The 11,148-nt window shown below is 40.9% G+C and overlaps 1 protein-coding gene across 1 annotated transcript in view; it reads right to left on the minus strand.

Moving 5' to 3' along the window:
- ANOS1 (anosmin 1) overlaps nucleotides 1-9,981 on the minus strand; it is a 229,863-nt gene extending 219,882 nt beyond the window's left edge. The window contains exon 1 of the mRNA XM_027835293.1: nucleotides 9,669-9,981. Within this exon, the coding sequence (XP_027691094.1) occupies nucleotides 9,669-9,878 (210 nt within the window). The 5' untranslated portion in view covers nucleotides 9,879-9,981. The remainder of the gene's footprint in view (nucleotides 1-9,668) is intronic.
- Between the last annotated feature and the right edge of the window lie 1,167 nt (nucleotides 9,982-11,148).

Below are 11,148 nucleotides of genomic sequence, written 5' to 3' on the forward strand. Positions count from 1 at the left end.
TATTTCCTCATCAATAAATATATCATGAACAAAACCAACAAAAACCTACCCTACGTTTTTAAAAATGGGACTCAGAAAGATGGTGAAAAGATATGGTGAAAAGAAAACTAGGCTCAGTATAAGAAAACATAGATCTATTCTCAACCTTTTCCTGTCTTCTCAAACTAGCTACATCAACTCTTCCCTTCTACCTCTCAGCAGGATATCTCACCTTATGCTTCACTAAGAAAAAAAAATGGAGGTCATCTGTCATAAACTTTCTTTTCTCCACAGTTTTATATATTGAATGATCTTAAGATTGTTCACTATTTTATCTTATTTTATTCCAGAAGTCTCCAATGAACAGATGGCCCTTCTTCTTGACAGTACCATCTGTTCTGCTGGTGCCCTTGATTTCATCCCTCTGATCTCTTCCTGAAGTGAAGCTTATCTCTTATTCATTCTCAACTTTCTTCCTAGATTTCAATCTCTCTTTATTCAGTAACTCCTTCCTTGTTGCCTAATAAATATGCTCAGATCTCCTGAATCCTTACCAAAACAGAACAAAATAATAAAGCCCTTTCACTTCACACTTCTACCCCCTCAAGCTATCTCCCCATATTTTCCCTTTTCTTCTGTAAAAAGCTATCCATACTTATTGTCTCCAATTTATGACCTTTTGGTTACTACTTGGTCCATTGAAATTTTGTTTTTGTCCTCACTACTACATGGAAATTTACCAATGATCTACCTCATTAAATCTAATGGCTTTTTCTCAATTCTTGTCATTCTTGACCTCTCTGTAACATTTGATACACTGACTATGTCCTCCTTCTGAACACTCTCTTGCCCATGGGTTTTCTTGTCCATGGTGCTATTCTTTCCCAGTTTTCCTAGCTGCCCAGTCCTTCTCAGTCTGCTCTACTGGGATCATCACAGCCTTGAGTGTGTATGTATCGCACAGCTGTCCTGAGCTTTCTTTTCTTCTCTCTTCTTTCTATGCTATCTTTCTATATGACTTCATCAGCTCCCCTGGCTTCACCTATCAGTTCCATGAAGATGACTCCTAAATCTGCAAAACCAGCTCCTAATTCTCTTCTGAGCTCCGTTCTAACATCTCTATTTGCCTACTGGTCAACTTTAGCAAGATGTCCCATAGACATCTCATAGTTAACATTCCCAAAACAAAAATATCCTTCCTCCCAAACATACTCCTCCTCTTAACTTCTCTATTTCTTTCAAGGACAAGTCAACCAAGTATACAATCTCAGTTATTTTCAACTCTTCACTCTAACTTACCCATCTCCCATATCGAATCAATCACCGAATTTTGCTAATACTACTTCCACAGCATTTATCACATCAGTTGTCTTCTCTCATTTCACAATGTCTCCACCCTAATTCAATCCCTAATCACCTCTTGCCTCAACTATCATTGTTTTTAAATCATTTTTCAGTCATATCCAACTCTTCATGACCCAATTTGGGGTTTTCTTAACAAAGATACTGGAGTAATTTGCCATTTCTTTCTCCAGATCATTTTGCAGATGAGGAAACAGAGGCAAATAGGATTAAGTGACTTGCCCAGGGTCACACAATTAGTGTCTGAGGCCAAATTTTAACTTAGGAAAATAAGTCTTTCTGACTCCAGAGCTGGCATGCCATCCACTGTGCCACCTAGAACTATCATTACAACTTTGTAATTGGTCTCCTCACCTTTGGCCTTACCAATCCTTCTGCCACACAGCTGCTATAGTGCTTGTCCTAAATCAAAGGACCTAAACATGTCCCTCTCCTAATCAAGAAGGTCCATTGACTCTATATTGCCTGTAGTACAAAGTACAAAGTCCTATCTGGGATTTAGAGACCTTCACAATCTGTTTTCAATCCATCTTTTCTGATTGATCTTACTTAACTTTCTCTTAATGTACCCTATGATCCAGCCAAACTGGCCTACACACTGTGGTCTGCATATTGCTTCCCCTCCACTTCTTGGGACCCCACCCCCAAGTGGGGGCCATCTCCGGTCATCCTGATCTATATCTTGCCATTGAACCCAGATGGCTCTGGAAGAGAAAGTGAAGCTGGTAACTTCGCACAGTCCTCCTTCACTTAAATCCAATTCACATGCAAGCATGGCATCACTTTCCTGATGTTGTTCCTGGTCCTCTTCAAGAAAGAAGGATGAACAACAAATAACAACAAATAACAACAACAATCCCCAGCTATCATTAAGGATCAACTCAAATATGACCACTTGCAAAAGTGGTTATCATTCCTGATTATCATTACTGTCAGCACCCTCCAAAAAATTACTTGATATTGATTTAGTGTTTGAATATACTTATCCCTAAACACTTTGCATCCTGGATATAGTAGGTAAGCCCTAACAAAAGTGTGAACTCCTACTTTTTTGTTTGAAATTTTGTCTTTATATTCTGATCACTTAGCACATTGCTTGCCAGAATTGAATTCACTTTCTAGTCCTGGCTTTGTCTCTAAACAGATATGTAACCGTGGAAAAGGGATAACCTGTCTGGGCCTCTATTCTCTAATCTATCAAATGAACTTAATGATTTAAGTTTGCACTGTTAGAGCCCACATATTTAATAGATAAAAAAATCCATAACTAGGGGGCCTACATAACTTTTCTAAAGTCACAAGACAACTCTAAGAATTGAATTCAAGTCTTCTGACTCCAAATGCAGAGATATTTCTATTACATCACACTCTAAGGTTGCTCCTAGTGCTAAAGTTCTATGGAATATCTATGTACTTTTTGCTAAATCTGATGACTTTTTTTACTTTTCATCTTTCTTGACCTCTGCAAAATTCAATACATTATATTCAACAGTGAAAAATACTATTAATCATTATAGGGCTATGTCATTTCCCCAAAGTACCTTTTTTGTGCATACTTAATGCTTCAGTACAAGTGTATCTCACTAAACGTATAGTTTTAGATGTGTTTCTGAATATGTGTGTACAGATAATATTGTTCTAAGTCAATATCACATATTTGATATATAAGTTTTTAATCATATTGAAGGTGTTTTCTACTTTTATTCTAATTAATTTTTAATTATCTCTCTCTTGAGATCCGTTTTAGAAAATCCTGTCATAAAATGGTGCTGGTATTTTTTTTCTGAGAAGAGAGAGGTGAACTTTTTGTTTTAGACTAGAGTAGGCTGTTTTCTAATCTCTACACTTACTGGATTTGAGTAGATGGTCTATAAGATTCCTTCTAACTTTAAAATTATGTTGCTGTTGTTGTTGTGGTTCAGTCATTTACAGTCATGTCCAACTCTGTGACTCCATTTGGGGTTTTCTTGGCAAAGATGCTGGAGTGGTTTACCATTTCCTTATCCAATTCATTTTATAGATGAGGAAACTTAGTCAAATAAGGTTAAGTAACTTGCCCAGGGTCACACAGCTAGTAAGTGTCTGTGGCCAGAGTTGAACTCATGAAGATGAGTCTTCCTAACTCCAGGTCTCATACTCTATCCACTAATTACAGGTAGTCTCTATCAAAGAGCAACATGAAAGCCAAAAAGTTAATTCAAAATAGTGTCCACTTCTGGGTTTGGAAGGGCCATGATGAAATGGGCATGTCTAAAGGAATACGACCAGAATAAGTGAAGAGGATGAGTTGGAGAACTTGGGGGTTTGTAGACTGGAGAAGAGAAGATTTAGGGTAGGCATAATGACCATGTTCAAGGAATAACGAATGGAAATTGCTGGAAAAATAAACTGCAGCTTGAAGTCAACAAGACGTCCTAATAGAACTATATGAAAATGAAGTGCATTGTCTCTCAAAGTAGTGAGTTCCTCTTCACTGGAGATCTTGAAGCAAAAGCTAAACAACTAAATACTTGATGCAAGGGGTCAGCTAGGTGCCATAGTGGATAGAATGCCAGGACTAGAGTCAGGAAGACTTCTCTCCCTTAGTTCAAATCTGGTCTCAGACACTTACTAGCTCTGTGACCCTAAGCAAGTGACTTAACCCTCTTTGTCTCAGTTTCTTCATCTGTAAAATGAGCTGGAGAAGGAAATGGCAAATCATTCCAGTATCTTTGCAAAAAAAAACAAAAAACAAAAAAACTGGGGCAGTTAGGTGGCACAGTAGATAGAGTTCCAGCCTTGAAGTCAGGAGGACCTGAGTTCAAATCCGGCCTCCGACACTTGACACTTACTAACTGTGTGAGCCTGGGCAAGTCACTTAACCCCAATTGCCTAAGCAAAAGGCAGAAAACAAAAACAAAACAAAACCAAGAAGAGTTCACAAAGAGTTGGACTTGAGCGAAAGGACTCAACAACAACAACTTGTTGCAGATGCTGTAGCAGGCATCCTTGGTCATATATGCATTTGACTAGGGGGCCTCTGAGCTCCTAAGAGCTGTTAAATTCCTTGATTCCCCTTAGATTTCAGGTGTAAAGTTAGCTTTATGGCTTTCATTCATTCATAGGAGTAGTGATTACATCTGTCTGTCTCCAAACTAACATTTCTCCTAAAACTTTAGCAAGTTCTCCTTCTCCAGCCCCCAAGTAGTTGTAAAGGCATATTTGAATGTCCTGTAGGAACTTGCTAAATAAAGGAATTCTGTGATGAACTCTTTTATAATTAAAATGACTATCTCCTAATTTATGGTTTTTTTACACAGGTTTTCAAAACTGAGAAGAACCACATTAACTCTCGGTCTTTAGCTAAGTCCTTCAGAGAAAGAATTTTTCTTAAGTTACATTTTAATGAACTGACACACTGACATAGTTAACAAATACAGTTATTGAACATCCTGTCCTATATTCAGAGTTGTGATATGGGCCATTACAAAAACGTTTAAATTTCTTGAACATGGAATCACCCAGTGATGTGTTTTATGTAGCTTTAAAGGGAAGGCTTATATTGCATAGTGTAGAATTTAATTTAGGTCAAATTCAGAGTGTTTTGAAAGGTGAGCCAAAGAGCTCCAAATGAAAGCCAGAAAATACTAAGGTAGATTTTGGTCCTCTTCCTCCACTTTGACTCCCTGAATGTTTGTCAGTCTGAGCACCTAATCGAAAATTTGTTCCACATTTGACTCTAACCATCATTCCTGAGTATGTGCACACCACAAAATCACCAGTTTGAAGTTTTGTGAGCCTGGAGCTAATTTGTGGCTGTGAAGGTTCTCGATGAGCTAATTGTTTGTTTACTTTTTGTCAAAGAAGACACAGGCCCTTTAAGTGGAAATAACTAATCACCATTGCAGCTTCTTTTGCCAAAATAAACAACTTCCAATTATTGCAAAAGAAAATCCTCTGATCTCTAATAAGCTACCTAAGCAAACTCATCAGCATTATAGAGTGAATCATGTACCATTAGACAAGTATCTCTTAACACTAATCAAATATTAGAACCCTGGGGCCAGGATTGCAGACTCTACTATTTCTCCATATGCCAACATTATTCCATTCACTTTCTCCCTAAGCTTTCCTTAGTCCTGGCAGGGAAACAGGCACCCTCTTCATTCCTAGTCTCTGATCAGCAAGCTAATTTTTTTTCAAATCCACTTCTCCCAGGACTTTCTTTGGGAGCATAGATGGGGTACTGATGGTTAGAAGAAAAACCCTCTCCCCGCACCACAGAATGAGTTCAACTTTTCAGCTTTCATTAGGCAAGTTCCTAGCATAGCATTAGAGAGCTGAGCTCTCATTCTGGTTCTATCATTTACTTACCGTGTGATCTTGAGCAAATCATTTCATTAATTTGAGCCTCACCTTCTGCACATATAAAATAGAGATGATCCTGAGTGCACACTCTAGCTCAAGGGAGGATTTTTTACTTTTTACTTTGCAAAGTAAAGTTTAAGTTGAGACAAGTAAGTGGTGAGATCTTATCCCCAGATCATTTCATTTTCAGACCAGGGCCCACTAACAATACAGAAAAAGCAAGAACATTAGATGTAACCTTGAAGACAGTAATATGCCTCAATAGCTTTATTCTACTGATACTGCCTTTCAGAAAGGATGGAGAGAATATGTTAAAATACTAGCACACAGCAATGCAAATGTAGAATAGAATAGAATGTTGATAATATGAAAGATGCTTGCTGCACAACTAAAAGCCAAAAGAGGTACAGTAATTATATTTTGAATGGGTGAAGATCTATATGCTTTTATATGTGAAAATTTGGAGTTTTAAAAATCATATCATCCTAAACACTAGATTGAAGAGTATGACCCCTTTTTTATCTAGTATAAAATCTCTTTGTACCCATCTTGTACCAGAGATGTGATATGCAAAATCTGTTGGATGTTCTTCATTTACACAAGTCTCTTACAGGAGGTAGTTTGCTCCCTTGGAAACTGGGTGCATCTGCATACAAAATAAGTGTTTACCTTCAAAATTCCCAACCGCTTATGTCTGAAAAATGGCAAAATGGGTTCTACTAAGTCCGCAGGTAAAAGGCCCCTTTCCTGATGAAACAGGTTGTAAAAGCCTGAAGCAAAGGAAGTCTAGCTATAAATAACACATATTGGGTAGTGCTTATGTTATACCTTGACACCCCCCCCACCTCTCTTTCAATAAAAGACAATGCCAGGTTTAGCTTTTTTATAAGGAGATCATGCTACCATCCTTTCCAATCTTAAAAGAGCTTAATCCCTGTAATTTAGATAAATCACATAGGCATTACCAGGTTAGGGTTAAAACTCCAAGAATGGCTTTGCAATTGATTACAAAAACAGCAGTTATTAAGTCCTAACTGAGTAATTTGCAGCTTATTTCACCCCAGCTAATTAAAATGTAATCACTATTGTTTGGCAATGTGCATTCTGTCAGCAGTTTTACTTCAGAAGAGAAATCATGCCAAGAAACCACAAAAAAAGCCTTTCACTAGGAATTGGCTTTATCTAAACTGGCTCTTTAGGCACTGAAACTGTAAAACAAATAAATTACAACAACTGACAATTCAATAAAAAAAAGGAAAAGATACTAATCCCCTGGGGGAATAGACTTTTATTTTGGGGGTTTTTTTTGTGTTTTTGTTTTGCTTAGGAGGTGGCTGTTGTTTAAACCACAAAGGTAACATATCTTCTCAAGAAAGGCATTCATTTCTAGGGCAATGTTCTCTATTTTGCTAATAGGTAGCTCGGGGTTCAGCGCTCAGGAGGACTTCTGTGTAGTTTCACTTTGAGACAGATGGAGGTTAAAACAGTTTTGGTTTTAATTTTTTGGCTTGTTTTCTTATTCTTCCTTTGAACATATACTCAGAAAGATCCTAGTACCATGTCAACTACCAAGAAACCTGTAACATGATAAAGCTTCCTTTTTTAAATCTCTCTCTCTCTCTCTCTCTCTCTCTGTCACACGCACACACCACACACACACACACACACACACACACACACACACGGTTCAAAAGTTCGTTTTTATCTTTGCCTAGCTCTCCTAGGCTTAAGTCTCTCAGATTAATTTAATGGGTCATTTTAAATGAGTCCTAAGGAAAACCTCTGACCCTGTCCATATTTCCAGCGCAAACCCCCCAAAATCCTTTGGAATTTCAAAGGTCGACGATACTCTCTGGGACCCCACTTTACACTCTTGTATTTGTCGGGGGGCGGAGGGGGAAGCGATCTATTAATTTGTTGGTTCTTTCGTTCATTCATTCATTCATTCATTCACTCAGGGCAAAGGGCTCTCAATCTCCACTTCTGGATGGAGTAGTAGCATTATCTCAAGTGGGGAATTCTGCAGACAGAGCAGGTGGGCATCTCAAGTGAAATGGGCAAGTGAGACAAGGAGGGGGAGGGGGAGATGGAGATGAAAGGAGGAGGACAGCGAAATAATGAGCTTGGATAAATGATTTCCTAAAAGCAACATTTCAGTTGGGACTCTGGGAACTGCTTCTGGAACCAGCTGGCCAAAGTGTTCCTCGGTCTGACGCCCCTGGTAATGCACATCTATCTCTCATACATGCTTCTAGTCCTCGCCCTCCCACTCCCAACAGGTTCCTCAGGCTTTCTGTTTTTCCTATGATCTTCTTACAGATCTTTCACCTTAAAAGGGAGTACTCAATGCTAAACATCCGCTAAACAATGTTAAAACAACCCTTTCCTCGGGTGCATACTAAAGGACGGAAGAGAAAAGAGAAGAAAAAGGAGAGAGGAAGGGACAGAAACAGAGACGAAGAGTAATCGACGGAAAGGCAGAGAGGAACGCGCGCGCGTGCGCGCGCACACACACACACACAGACAGAGAGAAACAGAGACAGAAACAGAGAGACAGAGACAGAGAGAGACAGAGAGACAGGGACAGAGACAGAGAAGGGACCGAACCGCAGAGACGAGGGGAGAGACAGAGAGTGTGCTACGGCAATCTTAGATGCAAATAGACACTGGCTGATAACTCACAGGCTCTGGTTGGAAAGGACTTTAGAGATTCTTCTCTCTAATGGGGATTGATTCATTCATTGTGTTTATATCCCCAGTGCCTAGTACAGTGCCTAGCACCATTGACTCTGAATTATACAATTATAGCCTTAGAATTGAAAGGTCATCTAATCCAACCCCTTCATTCGACAAATAAGGAAACTGGAGCTCAGAGAGTTTAAAAGACTTGCCCAAGGTCACACAGGTAAAAAGTAGCAGAGACACGGTTGAGCCCACGTCTTCTGAACCCAATGTCCTTTCTACTACATCACGCTACTTCCCCAGAGATTCATCCAGAGTTTGTATAGAGGCAGCAGAACCCAACCCCAACAACCTCCCACCCCATCCCCCCACTACCCTTTCTTCCCTCCCCCGTGCCTCATCTCATTTATTAGTTTGAGACTAAAGCTTTAAGGCTCCGAAACTGGACAGACACACACACTCATGCATGCTAATTGGTAAAAAACAACCCTGCCCCACGCATTTGATGGGCGCCGGGATCTTCCTCCCGGTAGTCTGTATTTTGCCCCGCGCAGAATGTCAAAGGGATTCTGGAGGGGGGAAGAAAAAGGCGAGGACTGGTCCCAGCCTGGCACCTGCAGGGAAGCAAGGATGACGGTTCTCGTGCCTTTTCTTGCAAGGAAGAAGCCCAGGTACCTCCGCCACAGCCTGTTCTGTCTCCCTGACTCACCTCCTAACAATTCTAATAACCACACATGTAACTAAGCCCTGGGAGTCTGGGCAACTGGGCTAATAGTTTGGCGAAACTATTTCAAGGAACAATACAGAAATACCAGTAGGCAGTTCTACATACACGTCTCCAATCAATCTCTCAGAGGGGTTGAGGTTGGGGTAGGGGACGGGGAGTGGGCTAGCTTTAATTTCACAAGCAAATAAACCAACCCAAAGACGCCACTTTGAGCCCCCTTAAGGGTGAGAAGAGGGCCAAAGCGAAGGTGAGGTGAGAAGAACAAAAGTGTGCCATCTGCACTTTTGGAACGATAACCCTGGAAAAGGCAGGACTCCGGCAGGCTGTCGATCTTTGCCGAGAAGTTTTGTAAGAGGCTTTGGTAAACTCCAACTCCCACCTAATATGCACGGTTTCACAGCGCACCCCCGCGCCCCAGTCCTTCAAAGCTGGGAAATTCAGAGTAGTGCAAGTGACAGACCAGAGGATAGACAGCAATGGGGCAAAGTGTCTGCCGGGGGAGCTAGAGGTAGAGATGGAGAAGGCTAGTATTTTCAAGCAATGAGGAGGTTTGTTTTTTTTTAAACCATACCTGGAAATGCTTGAAGAAGGCTGAGATTCGAGTGATCTGCAGGCTAAGGCACCTGGAGGTGCATCTGGCTCTGTAAATACTGACAGCAGAAAGAGTCTCGTCCTGCTTGCGGGCGGCAGCACCAAGCCCCGCAGCTGTAGCCAGGCAGCCCCAGGAAGCCGTAATCCATAGGAAAAGGGTCAGAAACACGCCTGGATCCTTTAACACCATCGCTTTGTGTGTGGGGGGAGGGGGAACAAGGGGAGTATAAGGAGCAAGAGACGCCTGGATAAGCTCCTATGCACCGGTCTGGTGCTGGGCTACTAGGGGAACCTCACTGCTGCAGAAACTAAAAAAGAAAGTTCAATCATTCAACTCTGTTCACCCCCCGCCCTCCCCCCTCCCCACTCCCCTCAGACCTCCCCTCCCCAACGCACACCCCTCCCCTCACTCCCTGGAGGGGGTGGGGTGAGGGTGACAGGCGACTGTGCCATTGGCTGGAAGAAATGTGAGTGACAGTTGAGGCCGGGCTGTCCGTCCCTGGGCAGGTCTTACTAGCTGAAAGCAAAGGGGCAAGGAAAAAAGTGAAGGAGGGACTGGCAAAAGTTACCCACCCTCCTCCCATTCCACAGACATTCCGGCTTTGAAACCTGTATACACACCTTGGGGACTCACCCATTCTCCCTCCTCCTCCTCCTCCTCCTCACATACATACCTCAGGTAAGACACAGGCAGGCAACTTCCTTGTATTCAGCGGTTCCCATCCAGTACTGTAGATAATAGGCACTTGTGGTTGGTCTCCCATCAAGAAGAAAACCAGGAAAGGCTGGTAGGGACTTGGTACCCCCGAAGGCATCAGAGGAACTGCTACATGAAATTATAGATGAGTCATCTACTCAAATGTCCAGAAGTTATCTACCCAAATTTACCCTAGAAAGATTGCTTAGATTTTCATTTACTGAGACATGAGTTTCTAATATAGGAATTTCATTTTTCCTAGGATACAATGAGCAGTACAGGGTAGCATAATGAGTGCTGAAATGGAAGGAGGTCATTAAGAAGAGAAAAGGGAAGCAACATGATGCTGTAGAATTAAAAATGAATCTTGAATTGTAGAACTGAGAGCTAGGTTACCTTAGAGATCAACTAGTCACTGTATTCTTAACTTTGTGTCCTTTGCCAGTCTGGTGAAGCTTATGGACCCCTTCTCAAAATAATGTTTTTAAATGTATAAAATAAAATACAGAGTTATAAAGGAACCCAATTATATTCAAATAAAGTAATCAAAGTATTTTTTTTAAGTTCACACAATCCTGGTGTGATGTAGTACACAACCCATTTAGTTTGCAAATAAGGAAACTGAGACCCAGAAAAAAATCACAATTATCTGTTCCAGGATTTGAACCCAAATCATATGTCACAGAATTTAAAAGGAAACAAAGTTTATCAATATCAACTGTCTCATACAAATGAAGAAATTAAGGCCAGAGAGTGACTTGCC

This window comes from Vombatus ursinus, unplaced genomic scaffold, assembly GCF_900497805.2.
Source record: "Vombatus ursinus unplaced genomic scaffold, bare-nosed wombat genome assembly UNPS02014814.1, whole genome shotgun sequence".
Classification (NCBI taxonomy): Eukaryota; Metazoa; Chordata; class Mammalia; order Diprotodontia; family Vombatidae; genus Vombatus; species Vombatus ursinus.